Source organism: Elephantulus edwardii, unplaced genomic scaffold, assembly GCF_000299155.1.
Source record: "Elephantulus edwardii isolate Elephantulus edwardi_28Jun2011 unplaced genomic scaffold, EleEdw1.0 scaffold00039, whole genome shotgun sequence".
NCBI lineage: Eukaryota > Metazoa > Chordata > Mammalia > Macroscelidea > Macroscelididae > Elephantulus > Elephantulus edwardii.
Genome location: NW_006399789.1, coordinates 8,927,581 through 8,952,073, shown reverse-complemented (window position 1 = coordinate 8,952,073; position 24,493 = coordinate 8,927,581). Strand labels below are relative to the sequence as shown.

The 24,493-nt window shown below is 38.2% G+C and overlaps 1 protein-coding gene across 1 annotated transcript in view; it reads right to left on the bottom strand.

Annotated features, from left to right (window-relative positions):
• AHI1 (Abelson helper integration site 1) overlaps positions 1-24,493 on the bottom strand; it is a 202,890-nt gene that overhangs the window by 157,370 nt on the left and 21,027 nt on the right. The window contains exons 5-10 of the mRNA XM_006885009.1: positions 19,659-19,878; positions 18,489-18,681; positions 15,658-15,753; positions 12,204-12,389; positions 10,199-10,351; positions 4,242-4,374 (exon numbers count right to left, since the gene is read on the bottom strand). Of these exons, the coding sequence (XP_006885071.1) occupies positions 4,242-4,374; positions 10,199-10,351; positions 12,204-12,389; positions 15,658-15,753; positions 18,489-18,681; positions 19,659-19,878 (981 nt within the window). The remainder of the gene's footprint in view (positions 1-4,241; positions 4,375-10,198; positions 10,352-12,203; positions 12,390-15,657; positions 15,754-18,488; positions 18,682-19,658; positions 19,879-24,493) is intronic.

The window sequence follows — 24,493 nt, the reverse complement described above, 5'->3', positions numbered from 1 at the left end:
AAAAAAAAAAAAGCAAGCAAGCAAAAGACGTATGGAACTGGATAAACCTGCTTCTAATGACTTTTAAGGACCTTTAAAGATAAACGTAGGCCAAACCTATGCCATGGTATTTTCAACTGCTTCATATGTATATGAAAATTGGATAATTAATAAGGAAGACGAAAGAAAACTATGCCTTTTTTATTGTGGTGTTGATGAACAGTACAGAATACACCATGGACTGTCAAAAGAACAATCCTTTTGGAAAGGAAATGTAGCCACAGCGCTCCTTTGCAGCAAGGATGCTGTTCTTTGACTCCTTTATTTTGGGTATGTTTGTTATCAGCAAGAGTAAGTTTCTGGAAAAGAAAATCATACGTTTGGAAAAGCAAATGAACAGTTAAAAAGAGGAATAATAGGGGAGCTCTGGTGGCCTAGTGGTAAGGAGCTGTAACTACAATCCCAGAGGCGCACGGTTCGAATCCACCAGATGCTCTGTCGGGGAAGGAGGGACAATCTCCTCCTGTACCAGTCAGATCTGACTTGACGGTACACTCACACAAAAACAATAAAATAAAAAAAAAATTAAAAACAAAAAGAGGAATAATGTTAATGAGACAGACTGACTAAATGAGTGTACTGATGGCCTAGAGCCCAGCAAGGATTGTGAGGAAGTTGCAAGACGCCACCGGGTTTCAATTTGTTGTACATGGGATCACCATGAGTGCGAACCGACTCGACAGCACCTAACAATAGAACAACTATGGACAATAAGGAGCCTTGATGATGCACTGGCTAAGTATTCTGCTGTGAACCAAAAGTTAGTGGTTCGAACCTACAATCTGCTGTGTGGGAGAAGGATATGGAAGTCTGTGCTTCTGTAAAGATTACATTCTTGGAAATCCCATTGGGCAGTACTACTTTGGAGTTCTTATGGCCAAGAGTTAAGGAGCTGCATTGTCAACCCAAAAGGCACATGGTTTGAATCCCCACAGCTGCTCCACAGGAGAAAGATAAGCAATATTCTCCCATACAGTTTACTAGCTCTGAAAAACTGCTGATGGGTCAGTTATGGGTCAGTTACAACTCAATAGTATGTAACAGCTTTGTTCTATAAAACTGCTGTGAGATGGAAGATACTTGGCACCAATGGGTCTGGATTATAAACAACTGTATGCTAGTATAAATTTAGGTAAAGTACTTAATGAAATGTGGGCATTTCTAGAAAGACCCTAGCTACTAAAAGTGACTCAAGAGGAAATAAATATGTAAAAAGACTTAGGACAAAAGATTAAATTAGTGACAAAACTTGCCTAAAAAGCAAAGCCCAGGTAAGATGCCTTCACTAGTAAATTCTACAAAAGTTTAAAAAATAATTATTTCTCAATCCTTTATAAACACTAGTCCAAAAATTTTCAAAGGGAAAAGGACACTTCCCAACAGACCAGTAGTCCTCTATAACTCCCGAAGGGAAATGACAAATCAGTTTCCCTTACATTACAAATGTATCCTTCGCAATAATTTTCAACAAGATTCTACTAAATCAAATTGAGAAATATATAAAATATAACAAGAAATACACATACCATGGCAACTGAGATTTATTTAAGCAACACAAGGTTGGTTCAACTAAGAAATTGGTTTAAATCAAATCATGTTAATAGAATAAAGGAGAAAACTCACATGGTCATTTCACTAGATGCAGTTATTTGAAAAAATATAATACACTTTCATAATAGAAGTTACTGTTGTAGAGCTGACTCTGATTTACTCATAGGGTTTCCAAAGCTATAAATAATTTAAAAATTTTTTATTGGTTTATATACAGTCTCTCATATACATTGTGTTTCATTCATGTACTCGTGTTTCATACAATCATTCATATACATTATGTTTCATATAATAAATTACTATTGACCTACACCTATTATCAGAGTTCTGGTGGCCTAATGGTAAGAAGTTGCATTGTAATCCTGAAGGTGTTCAAATCCACCATCTGCTCCACAGGAAAAACATGGGCAATCTCCTCCCATGAGATTAACTACCTCTAAAATCCTGCTGGAGGGTTAACTATGGGTCAGTCCTCAGCAGTACACAACAACAACTTTCCTAGTATCATCTCATCTTTTCAAGTCCGCACTGAATCTTTTCTATCCCTTAACACCTCCCCATCGACCCCTGAAATTCTGCTATCCCAGTGACATGCACCCTTCACCTTTTTCTGGGCCCCCTTCTCCACTTCCTTTTTTGAGTATTTATACATACCTTGCTCAGTTATTCTCTTATTTTTACAAGTGTCGTCTTATGCAGTATTCATTCTTATTTCACTGAGTTCTTTCATTCAGCACAATGCTCTCTAGACTATTTCATGTTATATAGTATTTTACAAAATCATCATTGCTTATGTAATGCATAGTATCCCATTGTACGAATATACCACAATTTTTCAACCCATTTGCTTGCTGACGGGCATTTGGGCTGTTTCCATTTTCTAGCTATTTTGAATATGCTGTGAACACAGGTGTACCATATCTCCATTTATGTTAAGCTGGGTCATATGGGATATCTAAGTTCAGATTTTTGAGGAAATGTTCAAGTGCCAAAGCTATAAATCTGTACGGAAGTTGACTGCCAGCTTTCTCCCTTGGAGCTGCTAGAGTCAATCTATCAACTTTTTAGGGAGCAAAAAAGCACTTAGTCACGATGCCACCACAGCGTCTTTAACAATAAAAACATCCAAAGAGCAAGAAGACAAGAGCAACTAAAGCTGACAACAGGAATTTATAAAAAGCCCACAGCTGATTTCATACATAATGTCAAAAGAATGAAAGCTTTCACCTTCAAGTCAAATAGAAAACAAATGTATGTACATTCTGACTACAAAGGTTCTGCTGGTAAAATAAGAGTTTAAAAAGTGTTCTCCAGATTGGGAAAGAAACGAAAATTATCTTAATTTGGAGATTACATGACTTTGTCTTAGAAAATTCTAAGAGTACACAAATAACTAGTTATAGCTAATAATTCAGATTAGCCAGTTTCATAAGCTTATGCTCTTTTTCACAGTTTGAGATTTAACTTGGAAGTACATCTACATCTATTTAGCATTTTGAATAAGCTTATTTGTCTTGAGTGAAAAGTGACACGTGAAAAGTGACACATGGTTTTTTGCAGAAAATGTAGAAAACATACAAAACAGAATGAAAAATCCTTCCACTGCCCAAAAGAAGGACCTCACTATTAATATTTGGGATACATTTCTCACTTTAATATTTGGGATACATGTCCTAAGAATCTTTTTAACCCTAGACACAATTACTGGTGAATTTTCAAAATAGTGTAATTATAACATGAGTGGTTGTTGCTGCTGTATACTGTCGAGGTGGAACCGACTCATAGATGACCCTCCAGTAGGTTTTCAAAGGCAGTCAAGAGCAAGGAAGGAGACTGGCCACCTTTGTCCTGCAGAGCAATTGGTGGCTTTGAACCACCTCCTTGAACCGGCAAGGCAGTTCCTCAACATTATTCCAAACAACTAAATTATGAGTTTCCTCTGAAATCCAGACACTGAATTAGCCAAAGACTAACAAACTGTGTAAAGACAAGAAAGATTCAACACAATTATATGCTCAGAGAGATGTCTGTGGGGGTCTGGCTATTCCTTCTAAAGTGAGCAGAGATTCATTACTGAACAAAAAGGGCAAGATTGTCATTCTTTCAAGTCTAGAAAAGTATGTTAATATATACTTTAAGCACATATACACACATAGTAGCTAACCTAGAAATGAACAGAAATCATTCTTGGAAACATGGCTTCCTTTGGTTTTGGTCTCTCAGTTGAGTCCCCTATCAATGTGGAGAAGTTTCACGGAGCCCTGTGCTCACATGCAGGTTTCTGACTGTCCGGTGCGTAAGAAACTTTGGAGGTTCCATAATTAAAATGATCACTGGTATTCATTAACTAAACTTGACTAATCAAACCTATGAAACTTAGCTTTCACATTCTGACCTTAATATATACATGCTTACCAAAAATTATCGATAAACTTAGAACCTCCATTTGATTATCCTATTTCTGAAAAGATACCATCTAGACAAAGACAGCATTATTACAAGAAGACTGTTATTGCACTTATGGAAATCTATCTTCTTTCATTCAGTAGTACCTGGGATGAGGCAAACAGAGATTCCAGAAAATTTCAAAAGCCAAGGCCTGTGCTCCACATAGACAACAATCAGATTAAGCAGAAGAGAATGTTACTCACAGACAATTGGATAGCCATCCCTGCTGGCACAGGCAGCTGCCAAGATTCTGCCATTGTGAGAGAAAGCAACGCAAAAGCACCCTCGTTCTCCTGCATTGAGTGAAAAGAGGTGCTTGTTTGGAATACGGCAAGCCTACAAAACATGCATTTAAAAATATAAATTAGGACACGTTAAAATGCAAATGTTAGTTGTGAATTCCAATTTCTACAGTGGCTTGTTCGACTCTCTGTGCTCGTCACCATGTCAATTCACCTTGAGCACCTTTTACCCTTTCACTGACCCTCCAGCTCTGCCAACACAATGTCTTTTTCCAAGTACTGGCCCCACCTCACAACATGCCTAAAGTAAGTGAGACAAACTTTGACCATCCTTGCCTCGGAGGGACACTCTGGATATATTTCTTACAAGACAGATTTGTATGTTCTTTTGGAAGTCTGAAATACAGCCAATAATCTCCCCCAATACCACAGTCCAAAGGCATCCATGGTTTTTTCACCTTCCTCACTGTCCAATTTTCAGAAGCACAGAAAGCAACAGAAAAATAGTATGGCTTGCATCAGGTGCACCTTAGTCTTTACAATGGCATCCTTGTCCTTCAGCACTTTAAGAGGTCCCTGACAGCAGATTTCTTCCAATGCAGTGTATTGTCCCCCTTTTAAAAAAAATTGGTTTGCATACAGTAATTGATTTACACTGTGTTTCATTCATATACATTGTGTTTTACACTCTCTTTGCACTTCCCAAGCATGACATCCCTCTCGAAAGACTGGTCCCTCCTTGCAACATGTCCAAAGTATGTCAGATGAGGCCTCAGAATCCTGGCTTCACCCTCTCTAGGAGGAACCTGTTTGTTCTCTTAGTGCAAATCTTTTCTTTACATTGTGCTTCATACAATCATTCCTATACACTGTATTTCAGATAATTAATAATGAGTAATAATTGTTAACTATATATAGTTACATGTATTAATAGCTATATATAGTTAGTAGGGATTATACAGAGGGTCAAGCTCAGCTTACTGGTCTTCACCAAAGACTCAGACTTGCTTTCTAAGTCTCAGCTTTTTCACACAGAGGTTCAAGACTGTGCAACAATGAAAGAATTTTTTTTTAAGGAGAAAAGAGAAATGTGGAGGGTTAGGGAGGAAAATGTGCAACAATGAATGAATGGGAATCCAAGTTTTCTGTAAACTTTCATTAAAATATCAATGAAAAAATAAAAGAGTTAGCAGTACCTCAGGAGGCAGAGACATGAACCATTACTAGAAGGATGAGAAGCCAAAAAGACATTCGGTGCTAATGCCAGTAACATGGAAGAGACATTACCTATATTTTTATTCCACTTTCCAATAAATTATTTGGAAAATGGTAAAGGGGATAAAAAGAGGACTATAAACTGCAGGAAACGTTAAGAAATGCAATGATCACTTGCTGCTCGTGCTTCTGGATGAGAGTCCAACAGAGGAAACTCTACCCTATAAAATCCCCTAGGCAAACACCACTGGGGCAGTATAGTTATGTGCTATGTGCTACCAATAATAGGCCCCCAAAAACAAAAGCCTGAAATAAGGTTTTTATGTGCATGGCACACACTGAGTATGTTTCACCATAACAACTGTTGTGTTGTGGTTGCTGTTGTGGTGGTTGGGTGCTGTGGAAATGGTTCCTACTCACACCAAGCCCTGCATCATTCTCACAACTGTTGCTGGATTTGAACCTACTGTTGCAGCCCCCGAGTCAACCCATGAAAATCCTCGCCTTAACACTCCTGACAGCCTTGTCAGTCGCTACGTCACACAGACACTGACTGTACATCTTGTATTCGTTCTTTGCTGTTAGATGCCATGGAGTTGACTCCAATTCAGCGACACCATGTACAACAGATCAGAGGCCTGCCTTATCTTGGGGCCGTGGGCACAATCTCCACTGTGCTCAGCGCCCCTGATGCACATCGTGACAATCCCTCTCCTTGCGGTCTTCCTCTCCTCCACTGATCCCCTACTTTTCTGAGCATGATGTCCTTTCTCAAGAAGTGGGCCCTCCTGATGGTAATGTATGAGATTTATAATCTCTCCACATCCCTGCCTTGAGGCTCAATGTCAAGAAGACAAAGATTCTCACCACTGGACCAACTGGCAGCGTCAGGATGGATGGCGAAGAGATTGAGATTGTTCACAGCTTCAGTTTGCTCGGCTCCACAGTCAACACTCTTGGCACCAGCAGTCAGGAAATCAAAAAGCGTATCGCGATGGGAAAGTTTGCTGTTAGGGACCTCTCTAAAGTACTCAGGAGCAACAGTGTCTCTCTGGAGACTAAGGTGCGCCTGATACAGGCCATGGTCTTTGCAATCGCTTGTTATGCATCAGAGAGTTGGACAATGACTAGGGAGGACAGAAGGAGAGTGGATGCTTTTGAGCTGTGGTGCTGGAGAAGAGTACTGAATGTACCATGGACTGCCAGGAAAACAAACAGATTCATCTTGGAGAGGATTAAACCAAGCTACTCCTTGGAGGCAAGGATTCTGGGGCTTCGTCTGACATACTTTGGACATGTTGCCAGGAGGGACGGGTCCTTGGAGAGGGACATCATGCTTGGGAGGGTGGAGGGACAGCGCAGGAGGGGAAGACCCTCTATGAGATGGATTGATTCGGTGACTGGGGTAATCGGGATGGGTGTGTCAGAGGCAGTGCGGTTGGCGCAGGATAGAGTAGGGTTTAGGGCTGTTGTGCACAGATAGGGTCGCTATGAGTCGCATACGACTTGACGGCACATAACAACAACAACAACAACCACATCCCTGGCAGCATTTGCCGCTTGCTGTCCTGTTGTACCATGCTATTGTTGCTGGGGGGAGACATTATCACACAGTTTTCATCTGTTTCTCTCCAATAGCTAGTGTCAATACATCTCCCTAAACAGAAATTATGTGGGTGGCACAGGCTAAAACAGGGCTCGGATCTGCTGTTCACAGGTCGCTATGAGTCATACTTGATGGCACATACCAACAGTAAAAACACCTAGTGACTTTGAGCTTTTTTTTTTTAATTTGTTGTCCTTATGACTTCATTGTTTGGTGAAGCCTCTATCATCTCTTCTGTCCCTTTCATGTTTGGGTTGTTTCTTTTTCTTGTTGATGTGGTGGAATAGTCTATAAATTTTAGCCATAAATCCCTTATCAGGTGCGTCACTGCTAAGTATTTTCCCAGTCTGTGGACTTTCTTTTCATTCTACTTCATGCTATTCTATTTCATTCTTCTCTTTCATTCTATTAGAGAAGGTGTTTTGTTTTGTTATATATTTATAAGGATTTTCTTTTTAGAGAATCCCATCCCTCTAATTTTATCCTCTCATCATTACAGGTTTTCAGTTGTGCTGGAAGTCTATTCGTGCCATAGATCAGGGCTTGTAGATTTGTTCCAATTTTTCTTCCTATTGAGATTTATAGTTTTTGGTTTAAACCCTAGGTCTTTGGTCCAGCTTGATTTGATTTCTGTGTTTGGTATGAGGTGTGGGTCTTGCTTTCCTTTTCTCCAGGAGTCCAATTTTGCCAGTACCATTTGCTGAAGAGGTTCTTGCTTCCCCACTTAGTGGACTTAATCTCCTTGTAAAAGGTCAGTTGACCATATGCAGAAGGGCTGATTTCTAGGTTCTCGATTGTATTCCACTGATCTATTCATTTGCCACTTCACTGTACCTGTACCAAGCTGCCTTGATTACTACAGCTGTGTAGAAGGTTTTGAATTCAGGGAGTATAATACCTTCTACTTTTTTTTTTTTTCTTCAGTAATAATTTGTTTATTTGGAGGCTCTTTCCTTTCCTTATAAAACTGGAAACTGACATTCCATTTCATTAAAGAATGGCATCAGTATTTGTATAGAGATTGCACTGAACCTGTAGACTGATTGATGATTGAGGTCATGGTCTTCGCAATTACTTGCTTTACTTCTGAGAGCTGGACAATGATTAAGAATGACAGAACTGATGCCTTTGCTACTAGAGAAGATTGTTGAGCATATTATGGGCTGCCAAGAGAAGAAACACATCTGGAAAAGATGAAGCCAGATTGCTCCTTGGAGGCAAGGATTTTGCTCTGTCTGATATACTTTGGGTATGTTGCCAGGAAGCACCAGTCCTAGCAGAAGGACATCATGCTTCGAAGGTGCAGGAGAGGAAGACCCAGGATAGGATGAATTGACATAGTAACTGGGATAATAGGGTGTAGGTCTGTCAGAGACAGTGAGATTAGCTCAGGATAGGGCAGGGTTCAGGGCTAATCTTTACAGGGTCACTATGAGTCACAACTGACTTGACAGCACATAATAATAAAACAACAGTGGCCTAATGGTTAAGGAGTTACACTGTAAACTCCAAGGCATGCAGTTGAAACCCACCAGTTGTTCCATAAGAGAAAGATTGGCAATCTTCTTCTATGCAATTTACAGCCTCCAAAAACCCACCAGAGGATTAGCTTTGAGTTGATTCAAACTCAACAGTATGTAACAACAACTTTCTTCAAATAATTAAACTCTCATTAAAATCACGTAAGACTATCCCTATAAAAATAGCTTCAATAATACAGTCTAATGTGATGCAAAACATAACATGAAGAGCTGTAGGTAAGTAATCACTCTTATCAACATATTATACATTCTGGTAAACTAAATTTGGAAAGGATTCAATGGGATAAAATGAACCACTCCACTCTTTACAAAAAAAACAATAAAAACAACTATGAGATATCATCTCACCCCAGTCAGAATAGCAAAATTTAACAGAACAGCAAACATCAAATGCAGGTGAGATTGTGGAGAAACTGGAATCCTTATTCACTGTTGGTGGGAGTGTAAAATGGTGCAACCAATATGGAAGGCGGTATGGCACTTTCTCAAAAAGTTGCAAATAGAAATACCATTTGACCCTGCAATTCCACTACTGGGAATTTACCCTAAAGAAACCGTAACTGCCACCCAAGCAGATATATGCACACCCATGTTTATAGCGGCTTTGTTCACAAAATCAAAGAGCTGGAAACAACCCAATTGCCTACCAACAAACGAATGGATAGAGAAGCTCTGGTATATTCACACAATGGAATGCTATGCAGCACTGAAAAACAAGGAAATGATGAAATATTATGCAAATTGGATGACCGTGGAGGACATTACGCTGAGTAAAATATCTCAGTCACAAAAGGACAAATATTGCACAGGGCCACTGTTGTAAAACAGGACTAACGTTGGGGTTAAGGGAAGGCAGAGAAGGGGAGGAATGATGTATACTGCGTTGAGACAGATGAGGGATATATGATTGGATATTACTGTCATAATAGGAATCCAAAATGAAGGCTGCACAATGGAGTGGACTTGGGGGAAGGGAATGCATAACAATGAAAGAGCTTTTCTTTTACTTTTCAAGGAGAAGAGTGAATTTGGGGGGAGGTGGTGGGCAGGGAGGAAAGTGCAACAATGAATGACTGGAAACCCTAAGTCTCTGTAAACGTCCATTAAAATTAATTAAACAGGAAAAACAACAAACAATAAAAACAAACATCAAAACATAAGAAATAAGTGAAAGGAAGTATGAATGTTTACCAAGTAAGAATATTTTAGTAAAAGCTTACATGCTGCTTAACTTGTGTTAGAAGGAAATGCATGTACACACCATGCCTTTAAAATGTGATCGAGGAAAAAGCAGTGGCTCTGAAAAATTATTATCAGCAGACAAGAGCCAAAGACACATTTTTTAACAAACACCAAAAATCTGTACCTTTTCTTATGTAAGGTTCCAAAGCAAGAGTCTAAAATAAGGCATTTATGTGTATGTTAAGCGTTCTACATCATTTCTTGAAGTAATGAAAAGACTACATTATGGGTAGGAACAAAGACAAGCCAGATGTTTCAGTAGCAAGTTAAGATACTCTAGGAGCGTGACTGCACTGTTACAGCAAATACTTCACCTGTCCAGGTAGCCGCTTCCACTTAACTGCTTCCTTTGAATCCTCCAATCCAGGTTCAGAGTCGACTGGGCTTGACTCTGAGTGGCGCTCACAGTACACAGCTTGACCTTTTTCCTCCTGAAGAGCCATCATAGAGCGGTAAGATGGTCTTATCTAAAAAGGTACAATAGTGAGAAAGGCTGTATATTGTGTTCATTTTTTTTCACCTTTCTAGCATGTACCATTTTTGTCTTAAATATAGAAATGAAAAAATAGACATGGAGACATTCTGAAATTCTAATCCAGAATCTACTAATAAAAAAAAAAAATCTACTTTTTTAAAAAATAAAGTTTTTAATTTTAATTGTGATTTTAACAAAAGTTTACCAGAAAAGTCAGATTTTTATTCATTCATTGTTACACATTTTATCCCCTCTCCCAGTTCATATTTTGGGTTTTTAAAAAAATATTCATTCATTGTTGTACAATTACCTCACCCTGCTCAGCAGTCCAGAATAAGAGGTACATCACAAAAATCTACTTTTAAACAATTTGTAATTTATTCTACTTTTGTATGCTTTTGGTGAATGTATTTAATGTTGTAAATTATTTTAAAATGAAATAACAAAAGAAATGACATAAATATTTACTCCAGTTCATAGCAACCCCATATGTATCAGAGCAGAACTGTTATCCATAAAGTTGTCAACAGCTTTCTTCCAAGTTGCTCCTAGGGAGACTCACATCATAAACCTTCTGGTTAGTAGCCAACTGCTTAAACATTTGCACTAAGTACCCAGGGACTCTTCAGTTGAAAACACTGGTTTTGTTAGGTGCCATCAGTACCACGATAACTCCCAATGATCCTATGAACAGACACAAGCCTTACTCTACTCAGCGTCATCCTCAAGACTTCCAGCAGGTCCAAGTGTACGATTTAAAATTATAGTACCATTAAGCAAACAAACAAAAGAACCTAATTTTTTAAAAAGGAACCCAATGTTTTTTATGTATATGTGTTTGCTAGCAACCCTGTGAACAAAAGATAAAAACCTTACCCTAAGAACCAATCTTATGATCTCTGATATCCTCAAATCCATTATTATAGTTACTGAGTCTTCTTAATGAATATCTAGTACAATTTATGCTATGATACTAGATTACTATATTTCAGGTGTTAAAATTACAGAAATGATTATTCTGAAATCTAGTTTTTAAAAACCTTTTACTTCAGAGTGGTTTAACTCAAATCAATGCAAAACCATCTTAAGGTCACTGTTATAGACTATTAACTGTACAACTGATCTGAAAAAAAATCAGTCATATTTGATTAATTTCACTTAATTTTAGGACCATTTATCTTTACTCTACATAAAACAGCAATAGAAATATTGTTTAGCAATCATTTCAGTAATATAGTGAAAATATGTCTTTAATAAATCAGGAATTTGCAAACTAAGGGACTAGGACCTGCATTCCGATTGCCCACCTCTCCCTCTTGAGGCCACTGGTGAATATGAACCTCCAGAGAGACTCCCCCTTTCAGTTAGCATTGCAACCCGCTTTGGAGTAAACAAAAGAGAGCTTCCGCTTGGCAAAGTAAGTTTGGTAAGAACAAAGCCAGGTACATTCACTTAAATGAGTCTACATATCTCACTGGGGCTACTTCATGCTGTAATAGTGAACAGAAATATCAGAGACTCTCTGGCCCACAAAAGCATAAAATATCAGGAAGTCTTTTAGAAAAAAAAATGTTTGCTAACTCTTTCTATCTTTCAACTTTTTAAAACCACTCTTATGACAGAAAAATTTTCTTAACATTGAATTCTGCATTTAATACTTAAAATAATTTAAAATACTTAATTACCAGTTATATTTATAAAGTTAGTAAGTAACCTCTAAAGTTATTTTTTTATTCTACACACACAGATATTCTAGAGATCTTATTTTTAGAAATTCAAAACATTAAGGTATTACAAAAGTTCACTAATCAAAGAATAAGCATTTATTTGTGCTATTAACTTACACAATCTGGGACTTTCAATCCTCTTACAGTTACGTATAATGTAGATGGATAACGATTTCTTGGACATTTAGACCACCACTCAAAAATCTCAAGAGCATTTGTTTGGGATCGAGGTTTGGTAGGTGGATAATACAACTGTAAGCGAAGTTTTGAATTGATGTTCACATTTCCATTGGCTCCTAGCAGCTTAAAATAGGAAAAACAATGTTATGTTCACTCATGAGAAAAGCATTCAATAAAATAATACTGTCAGAGTCTCCTTTGGAAATATTAATACAGCATGCTTAGAATGATTTACAAAGAACCAACAGTTAACCACTGTTGTTGTTATATACCATCAAACTGAGTAGAACCCACAGCAACTTTCAGAACAAAACACATATCTGTTTGTACTTTTGAATCTATAGGATATTCAGCACTCTTCTGCAACATAATTCCTCAAAAGCATGATTCTTCTTCTGTCATCCTTATACACCATCCAGCTTTCAGACACATAGCAAGTAACTTTAAAAGATCACCGCTTGAATCAGGGGCACCTTAGTCTTCAAACTGACATTCTTGCTCCTCAGTACTTTTGAAAGGTTCTTGACAGCAGACCTTCCCAAAACAGTATGTCTTTTGATTTCTTGTCTATTGCATTAAGGATGACTGGGGATCCAAGTAAAATGAGATTGACAATTTCATTATTTTCTCCATGTATCATGATACTGTCCATCAGTCCAGTGGTTGAGGATTTTTGTCTTCTTGATCTTGAAATGTAATCCATATAGAAGGTTATAGTCTGTGACCTTCAGCAGCAAGCGTTTCAAATCCTCCTCTCTTTGAGGTTAACACTGAATTGTTGATGAGGCTTCCTCCTAAACTGAAGCCAACATTTTCTTCATAGAGGCCAGCTTCTCAAATTATACACTCCGCATACAGATAAAAAGACCTTTTGGAGAGAGGATATAGCCCTTTGTTCCAATATATATATATTTTTTTTCCATTTGTTCCAATATATATTTTAACAACAGACAACTCAGACATTTTCTTCAGTATTTTCCTGATGGCTTGTTTTGCATAAGAGTATTCATATAACTTCCATTCATTACATATTTTCAATAATATTAATTTACCTTTTCAGAAAGGTCTACTGAAAGTCACGGGCTGTGACTTCCTAAACTGGGCATATCCTTGTCTTTGTACCTTGCTGTCCTCTACAAATTGTTGTTGTTGTTGTTATGTGCCATCAAGTCATTTGCAACTCATAGCGACCCTATGTACAACAGCCCTAAACCCTGCTCTATCCTGTGCCAATCGCATTGCCTCTGACACACCCATCCCGATTACCCCAGTCACTGAATCAATCCACCTCATAGAGGGTCTTCCCCTCCTGCGCTATCCCTCCACTCTACCCAGCATGATTTCCCTCTCCAAGGACCTGTCTCTCCTTACATGTCCAAAGTATGTCAGACGAAGCCCCAGAATCCTTGCCTCCAAGGAGTAGCTTGGTTTAACCCTCTCTAGGATGAAGCTGTTTATTTTCTTGGCAGTCCATTGTACATTAAATACTCTTCTCCAGCACCACAGCTCAAAGGTGTCAATTCTCCTTCTATCCTCCCTAATCATTGCCTAACTCTCTGATGCATAACAAGTGACTGCAAAAACCATGGCCTGTATCAGGTGCACCTCAGTCTCCAGAGAGACACCGTTGTTCTTGAGTACTTTAGAGAGGTTTCTAACAGCATACTTTCCCATTGCAATACGTATTTTGATTTCCTGGCGGCTGGTGCCAAGAGTGTTGACCGTGGAGCTGAGCAAACTGAAGCTGTGAACAACCTTGATCTCTTCGCCATCCATCCTGATGCTACCAATTGGTCCAGTGGTGAGAATCTTTGTCTTCTTGACATTGAGCCTCAGTCCATACTGAAGGCTGTGACTTCCTAAACTGGGCATATCCTTGTCTTTGTACCTTGCTGTCCTCTGCAAATTAGGAGTAAAAAATTGAGACACTGCAGCATTTAGTTAAAACTGCCAACATGAACTAACTGAATAAACTAGAATGAAGAACAAAGACAGACTACAACTTTCTATGATGAAAAGAAAATGTTCAGATTTACACTAGCTAATGTTGTCTGATTCAAAAGGTTTCCAAAAAACAAGCTTGTTGTTGTTTGTCATTGAGTTGGGATGACCCATAACTGACCCTCCAGTGGGTTTTCAGAGGCAGTAAATCACACAGGGGACTGTCCATCTTTCTCCCATGGGGAAGCCAGTAGGCTCAAACGTGAGTCTTTGTGACTGAAGCACAGCTTCTTACCACTAGGCCACCAGAGCTCCCTACACCATGTACACTTGAAATATAGTCAGCGTAATTGTGTACACTTTTTTATAATTTAATTTTTAAATTAAATTATGCTATGTAACTTAATCTCCATTTAATGATCTCACGAACTCGAATTCAAATAGTCGCACACAGATCGTAGCTACCATAATGTTCAGTGCAGCTCCAAGGCTGAAGCCTTGGGAGGCGGGGCAGGTGGTAGCACTACCAATTGAAGGATCAGACAGGATGTTCAGTTTGGAGCAGTCTAATAGGAGAGATTCAGGTATAAATTTTCAGTACATAATTACATTAACAAGTATGAAACAAAAGTATGGAGATTTTGTTGTTGTTATTATATGTTGTCGAATTGCCTGTGACTCATAGTGCCCCAAGTAGGTATGAAACTCAGGCGACAGCCAAAGGAAATTACATCACCCAAGAAAAGTGGGTCAAGGATAGAATATAAGTAGGATCAATATTAAACAGACAGGTGAAAGATCATGAATACAAGAATTTAAGGAAAATCAAAATTAAGCAACGTACTGTTGGTATGTGCCAACAAGTCAGAACCGACCCATAGTCGATCCTCCAGGGGGTTTTCAGAGGCCATACGTCACAGAGGCGGAGACTGCCCACCTTTCTCCTGTAGAGTAGCTAGTGGATTCAAACTACACTGCTCTGGGTTGACGGCTTAACTCGTTATCACAAGGCCACCAGCGCTCCCTAAGCAACATACTAGTTTAGTGTAAATCATACAGGGAAACGTGGTTAGCCAATCATTTCACACTTTTTCTACCAGAACATGAAGTAGTTCAAAGGGTCAAAGATTTTGTCATCTTTGTCCACTAATAAGAACAACGCTTGGACGTTGTAAAGACTTAATAAATATCTGGTGAGCGGAATGTAGGATGGCAGAATTGTATCTTTCTTTTTCCATATGGCATTCGCCAAGTAAACTATGCACCTGGCACATAGTATGTGCTCATCTGACAGTTTGGAATCTAAATGAACATCACCTGGGCTTCACCAAGGTCCTCGTACCTTAAATCTTGAGTCATTTTTACAAAACCAAACTGACTTGCGAGAAAACAACTAATCAGACTTGGATTTACTTTAAGGTAGGTTTAGAATGAACATGAAAACCATTACCTTGAGAAAGGCCCAGGCAATTTTCCGAAAGCCACATTCTCGGTTTTGAATCTCAGAGCTATTCCTAATTTCATCCATGCTTAGGAAATCAAGAATCTGCAAGTAAGTTCCAAAAATTATTTCACCAAATAGTCACACAGAGTGTAATATTTTCTAGTAGTACACTATTAAAATAGAAAAATAATCTGTATTCTTAAAAATTGTCTCTTATGCAAAGGAAACACATCTGTACCACTTTTACTCTGCCAGTTACTGAGGGTCTATTTTCTCACATTATCTCTATTTATATTTCATTAAAATTTCTATCAAATCCAATGTAACATATTATTAGTTTGAATACAGGCTAGGCATAGAATCTTCAACTTGAGCATTTCTTTATGTCTCAGAATCAACCACGAAGTTGGTCTACATAAATGATCCTTTGCCCTATTTCTGGGTCCCTGGTTGGACCACCTTCCTGAAGTTGGAGATAATCTTTTTCGATCCATTTTTCTCATTAATCTTCCCAGGAGGATTTCCTTCATACATTTACCCTCTTTGGTTGTTAAAGCTCATGGTTTCACAATAGCTTGCAGCAGAGACTACCTAAACTATAGGCTTATCAAAAGGTCAGTTGAGATAAGGAATCCTTATGGAAGAATGCCTAAAAACAAATATGAACCCCATTCGTGCACCTTCTTTAGATATGAACTCTGCTTTCAGATTACATGTTTATAGAAAGATAAAAATGCAGAAAAATATACAAAGTCAAAATAGCTTAAAATCCAGACTCAGAAATAATCATTAGCATCTAAACTCACTGCTGTCAAGTCAGAACTGACCCACAGTGGCTTTGTGCCGGGTCTCCACGTCTGTGAATCACAGTGGAAGGAGACTGCCCATCTTCCCCCCATGCGGCCTGTGGTCTATTCAAAGCACTGGCGACTCGGAGCCTTTGGGGCAGCAGCACAATCCTCTCTTAACTGTGCCACCAGAGCTCTCTCAAATCTGCTGTTGTTAGATGCCATCAAGTCAAATATGATTCAGAGAAACCCTATGAACAACTACTGTGTGTCATCCTCATCATTTCTGATATATTCAATTCTTTAAATCTACACACATCTATCTAAACCTTATCTTGACCACTTCTAATGCCTCTGGAAACTCTATGAACTTTGATAAATGTTGATACTTATAGAGGGGCCTTTTGTTCACAGTGTCACTATGAATTGTGCTTGACTTGACAGCAATCAACAACAAATGCAAATAAAAAGACTACATAGTACTGCTGTTTAGCAAATTCTTTTCATATATAGGTAGCCCCTCAGTTACAGACTTACTGATACTGGATATAAACCACATTTAACTGTTCAACTCACACACAAATTCAATTGGAAGCCGACTTCGCTTTATATAACTCACACAGCATAAGCAAATATTTTAAGTGGTAGCACATCTTTATCATAAAACACACACAGATAATAAGAAAGTCAAGGATCATATTGTAATCTTAAAAATGATTACTGTCTCAGGTCATAACAACCTTGCTATTTTCATAAATTTCCTAGAATTCTCAGTTATTACTTAAACTGAAAAGAAAGTTTCCTTCCTTTTGCTTATGGCAAACTATGACAGAATATATTTTAGGGTAAAGTTTATATTCAAATATTAAGTATATGCATTTAGAAGCAGAGTACCTTTGGAAGAATAACTTACACTGAGAACTTTGATGTCCTTAGTAGCAAAAGACTACAAAGCAGCTTTACAGCTCACCTACCCCATAAATCTTTTCCTAATTGCTCTGACCCTCCACTCACTATATCCCACAAGTTCAAGACCATTTCTGGCTATCCATTATATTAAATTGGTCAACTGATTTTGCTTAAGCTTCTTTTTATTTTACCAACTAGATTATAAACCCATAGGGAGTTTGGTATTGATAAATAAGCTTCTACTTTGTGAAATGGATTAGGATCAGAGGCTCTGCATTCACACAGATTATGTTATTATTTGACAGTGAAGAGTATTAGAGTTGTTGTAAGGGTTAGATTGTATAGTTATATTGAAGGGCTAACTAATGACACTAGTTATCACCAGCAAGGACACAATTAGTAAATTATCTCTGTAGTATGTTCTCATTGCTATTGAGTTAGTTCAGAATTACAGCTGACTCCCTCCGTATGGTCTCTGAGGAGACCAGCTCTCTTTCTCACTTGCAGAGTGTAGTGGATTCAAACCACACTGAGCTGCGTGGCCTTGGGGTTATCAGTACAACTTACTAGGAACTATGCCACCAGACCTCCAGTGATAGCATATTAAAACTCAAACTCATTGTTGTCAAGGTGGAATGGACTTATAACTGACCCTCCACTCGGTTTCTGAGGATGCAAATCCCACAGGAGATTTACCATCTTTCTTTCCCCTGAGCTGTTGGGATTTTCAAAATGCCAGACAAGTGCGGCCCTTGGTTCCACAGTGCGCCTCCCTACAGATTACATCACCAAAGCTCCCTCCATAGCATATGAGACACACTAAATCCTGGGACCTGAGTTCTCACACAACTCTGATCTACTATTTGCACTACTAAAAATATTGCTTACATGTGTGCTATTTGTAATTTAATGAAAAAGTACTTATTTTTCTAATCAATTCACAGGGAGCTCTGGTGACCTTGTAGTAAGAAGCTGTACTACCAAGCCAAAGGTATATGGTTTGAATCCACCAGTTACACAGAGGGAGAAAGGTGAGCAATCTCTTTCCAAGCAATCCACTACCTCTGAAAACCCACTAGGAGGGTCAGCTATGAGACGGTTCCAACTTAACAACAAATAACAGCAACAATCAATTCATACCTCAAAGAACAGTATAACTTTAGGGCTCTCATCAACATCACGAAGCAAATAGGGAAAATTTTCATTAAATATAATTTGTTCTTCCCACTCTGGAAGTCTTGATTTTAACTGTTTAAAATCATATGGCTGCGTCATAATAGGAAGAATATAATCCACACTCTCTTTCTCATAGTAAGATGAAACTGGCCGTTCACTGCTCAAAATAAAGGCAAAACAAAGAAAAATGATACTTCCATTAACACAATTCAACATAATAATTTCAAAAGCTGGGGAAAAGACTATCAGAAATAATGAACAGCCATAATAAAAAATAAACTATTTTTTATGTAGAAAAATATACATTTTGTGAGAGTTTTTAAAGTCATTTTTTAAAACGTACATTTTATGAGAATCCTATCTTACAAGCATAAATTAATCTTTATAAATTATAAAAAAACAAAGAAACAAAAACATGTTACTATTACATTGGTTTTAACATCAAGACAACAAACAAACAAACAAAGTAGAATTACTACATGGGATTTTCTCTCCTTTAATATTTTTTTTCATCTTGCTCTAAGTTTGTTTCACAGAAATTATACCAAAAAAAGAACTATAATTATACTTTGGACTGGACCAACCTAACTCTTTCTGAATCTTAACTGAATTTTTCTACATAACAAAACATAAGCACACATTACTTAAGAAACAAGATGATTTGCAAATTAAATGCCATAAACTTATTAGTCATTAAACAGAGTCCCTGAGTAGGACAAATGGATAATGTGTTTGATTATGAACCAGATGGTTGGGGTTCAAATCCACCCAGAAGAACTTTGAAAGACAGGCTTCAAGATCTACGTCAAAAAAATCCAATCACTGGAAATCTTAAGGAGTTAGTTATCTTTTGATAAGTATGGGGTGCCATGAGCTGGAGACACTTCCTGTAAGCTTGGTAGAAGCTCCAATCTCATTCTACTTAAACTGAATTAACAAATAATCCTCACTTCATCTATAAGATACAGTGATTAATGTCAACAGTATAATGAACACCTATACCCATACCTAATCTTTACTACATATCCACAGCTCTAGTCTCAATGAAATTCAACTTTGAGTGGAAAAAACCAGGACTTCTACTATCCACAATTTCAAGAGTTGGTTATGCAACTTAAAAAATAAATAAATTACCTATCATCTTTCTTGACATACTGACCAGTATTCTCATCAACCACATGAATTTTTACCATTGGGTGAGAAATCAGAAAATCCGACTTAAGTCGATCAGTTCGGTGAATGTAAACTCCCAAGACAAGGTTATCATCAAGTAAACACTTGGGATAAACTGGACTATCTCGACTTGTTATTTCATGAACTCCATCCACATCAGTGTCTTCGTTATCATCTGAAACTGCACACATGGAAGAAATAAAACTCAACTGTTGTGACAGCAGATTAATAACAATCTTTATGACCCTTGATTACAGACTTTGTTAGCAAAAGAACTTCAAGGGGGAAAAAGAAAAAAATCAGAGAGCAGCACACTACATAGTAAGAATATAATATTTACTCATAAACTAAAACAGAGTGACACTGTTTATGCTGTAAGGCACTGTCAAGTACAACTTCTAGTGACCCTCACAAGATCTAATGACATAAAAATGAAGAGAGTCACAGACACGGAATTTTATTTACATATCTTCCAAAAGCAATACTCAGTTTAAATGAAAATTGTGTTTATGGGTATAATATAATAGAATGAAGCATGCCAATGTTCCTGTTTTGAAATCCAATGCAAAACTTAAACAAATTGCCATCAAGTTGGAATTGACTTGAGCTAATCCTCCAGTAGGCTTTACGAAGCCATCAACAGCATGAAAGAAGACTGCCCATCTTTCCCACAGAGCCACTGGTGATCTGGAACCCGCAGTGTGGAGTGATCTTTGGGTTAGAAGGGCAACTCAATGGACTACATCTTCAGTGTTCCCATTAACTAGACAAGCCAAATAAAGAGAAGGAAAAAAAAAAACCTTTTAAAAATTTTAAATTTTAAAGTCATCAGAAAGGTATGGTAACTATTGTTTGTGGTGATGTCATGTACCCTTGAGAGGGAAGTGCCTCACAGCTGACCGTCCAGGGGTTTTCAGAGGCAGTAAACTGCATGGAAGAGACTGCTCACATTTCTCTCGCACAGCAGCTGGTGGATTTGAATTGCAGGACTTTGGGCTGGAAGTGCATCTACTTCTAAGCCAGCAGAGTTCACTAACAAAATACACTAATACACACTACTACCGTTGGGTATTGTCAAGTTGAGCACAACAACAGATCTGAACCCTGTCCTATCTTGTACCATCCTGTGAACAGCAGATCTGAACCATGTCCTATCCTGTGCCATGCTTAACAATCTGACACACTTGAGCCTACTGCCACTGTCACTGTGTCAATTCACCTGATCAAAGGTCTTCTTTTTGCTGTCCCTCCACCTTTCCAATCATGATGTCCCTCTCCAATGAACAGCCTCCCCTTGCAGTATATCCAAACTATGTGACTGTTGTTGGTTTTGTGTACTCTTGAGTCAGAACCAAGCCACGGCTGACCCTCCAGCAGGTTTTCAGGGGGTAAATTAATCGCATGGGAGGAGACTGCCCATCCTTCTCCCGCAGAGCAGCTGGTGGACACGCAATGTGTGTCTTTGAGCTTGTCTCTGAGATTGCAGCTCTTTACCACTAGGCCACCAGAGTGCACTAGATTAGATGGACTAAATTCCCAGAGACAGGGAGCCATAAAGCTGATAGACTAGCAGCTGTTTTGGTACATGCGAACATTTGCTGATGTCAGGACATGAAGTTGAGAATCAGGTTTTGATCCAAGCATATTAGCACTGGGAGAAAGAAAAACCAGTAAAATTTTAAGTTACATGAAGCCTGACTGGTAAGGCTAGACACTTGAAATCTTAAACTCATACCAAATTTTCTTCAAAAAATGGAATCCGGTGGCTGTTAAGAATCTAAAAAGGTAGTGCAATCTCCTTTTTGTATGATAGGTATCTCAGTCTCATAAAGACAAATAAGGACCATTATTGAAGAATGTGTATGAGGATCCAAGGGGGGACCAGAGGGGTGAGGATGGGAGGGGTTGGGGCGGAGTGTTAATCATAGGGTCACACAATTTGATGGGTGGGTAAAGAAAAGAGGAACGATCCAGTGTGAAACAATGTATATGAACTCTGTAAGCAAACCAATATAAAACAAAATTTTATTTAAAATAAAACAATTATTTGCTGGTACAGTATTAGTAAAACAGAAGAGCCAAAAGATGAGTCACAGAAGGCATGGTCAGTGCAGACTGCAGATTTATATTCACTTTTCACCTGGGACACATAGCAATTCGGAGTAAGGTAGCAGGGTCAGAATCCAGTTGTGGCTCCTGGCAAAAGGCCACAGCTGAAAGACAAGATAAATTAATAGAGACTGTGATGTCCACAAGAGGTGGAGTGACAAAACTGAAAACTTAAGGGCCCTCAAAGACAAAGCCAGTCTCCTCAAGATATCTGCCAAATGTTAAACGCTAAAAGCAAAATGGGAAACCTCTGAACGACAAAACTGACCCTCTTTTAGGGCTAATGACACAAATACCAGATATAATCACAACTGAAAGATCAGAAAAACACATACTAGAAAGTGGGTGAATACTCCTGGAGATATTGTCTTAACAAACTTATGACTTAGCTCCGAGCTAATTAAAATTCTATCCTATTTGACTAGGAGAAGAAAGGGGGAATTCTCTCGAGCAAAAGATAAAATTACTGAGTACCTATAGGATTCTATTGACAAGGGCAAGCATAAATAAAATATGAAAGGAAGCAAGCAAAAATAAAAGAATATGGAAGGAGGCAAGACTATAATGAACAATAATCAAGAGAACTAAGAGACAAACTATAAATGATTTAGACTGTTGTTTGTACATAGGATGTTAAAAGTACCATGACTAATATGTTCAAGAAAATAAAGGAAAGCTGGACAAAACAGATTGGATGGAGATTTTTCCACATAGAGATTATAGAAACCCTATATGCTATGCATCAGAGAGCTGGACAATAACTAAGGATGACAGAAGAAGAATCAATGCCTTTGGGTTATGATGTTGGAGAAGAGTATTAAACATACCATAGACTATCAAGAGAACAAACAGGTCTGTCTTAGAGAGAGTAAAACCCAGTTTCTCCTTGGAGGTTAGGATTTTAAAGCTCTGTTGTACATACTTTGGGTACATGGCCAGGAAGGACCATTCCTTGGAGAAAAGCATGATGGTAGGGTACAGGGACAGTGCAGGAGAGGAACCCTGGATGAGATATGAGATGAACTGACAAGTAACTGGTGTTATGGGGGTAGGTGTGTCAGAGTCAGTGAGACTGGCTCAAGACAGGGCAGGCTTCAGAGCTGTTGTACATAAGGTCGTTATGAGTCATAGGTGACTCGATGGCATATAACAACAGAAAGAAAAATGCAAGATATGAAATTAAGAACTCAAATATGTCTAACAACATACTGGACACAAAAGAAAAGATGTTTAATCAACCAGAAGATGATCAGTATTATATTCAACCTAAACTATAAAATAGAAAACACATATGTGTTGTTCATAGAGTGGGTGTTCATCATTGCCTACTCCACAGCACCTAAACAAAAACAACAAACAGGATTTGTCAACAGATGTTAGCTTACTGGATATACTCCCATACAATTATATAAAAGCATGCCATGATGAAATACTGAAAACACAACAAAAAAGGAACTGTGAGAAGCAATCAAAGGAAACAAATGCACATTAGCAATAAGTCTGCAACTGAATCCAGAAATAATGAAGCCAAAGGAAATGTCTTAATTTTTTTAAAGTTTTTCAACTTTCATGTTATGTCTTAACATATGAAATGAAAACAACTTAACAGTCTTAAAAATCCATAACAAGAAAGACATTTTAAAACCACAATATCTGAATATGAGGAATCCCTGAAATTGATATGAAAAATGGAATTCATTTTCAAAAAGGTAGACTTTAGAGTATATACACATTAATAATGACTACACAAATGGCAACTATAATATCAGGGAGCCCTGTAATGTATGACATTTAAAATCTATTTAGAATCAGGAGCGCTGGTGGTCCAGTGGCAAGAAGCTGTGCTGCAATCCCAAGGGCATGTGGTCTGAATCCACGAGATGCCCCACTGGAGAAGGAGGGGCAATCTCCTCCTGTGCAGCTGGATTGGGCTTGATGGTACAAAAAAGGAAAAAAAAGAGAGAGAAAGAAAAGAAATCTATATAGAATCAAATATCATGACTTCAAGAATACATAAGGCAGAAATAAATGAAGTTGAATAGGCCTAATATTGTAATAGTTTGGGGGTGTGGTAAGGAGTTGTGTTGCCAACCCGAAGCCATCCAAACCACCAGCTGCTCCTCAGGAGAAAGATGGGCAATCTCTAATACAGTTTACAGCTCCTGAAAGCTCGCTGTAGGGCCACCTATGAGTTGGTTCCAACATAATGGCACATGACAACAAAACAGTAAGAGAATAAATGTGCAGCTCACTAGTGCAAGAGCTAAAAAATAGTCAGGCAAGAACCAAACCCACGGCAAGGAAGTTTGTCCCAACTAATAGCAACCCTCCGTTGCGTTTCTAAGGCTGTGAATCTTTATAAAAGGAGAAGGCTCATTTTCCTTCCAGTGTAGGCATGTGGATGCACAGGCAGGCCAACCTTTCAACTAGCAGCCCAGGACTTAGCACTTTACCAAGAAGATTCCTTAAAAATAGTAAAAATGTATAATGCTCAAGTTAATAGAGGAAGAACATATAGAAATAGGCATATTAAAAAAATAACAATACAAAACAACTATGAGATATTATCTTACCCCAGTCAGAATAACAAAATTTAACAGAACATCAAGCAACAAATGCTGGCAAGGTTGTGGAGAAACTGGAACCCTTATTCACTGTTGGTGGGAGTGTAAAATGGTGCAACCACT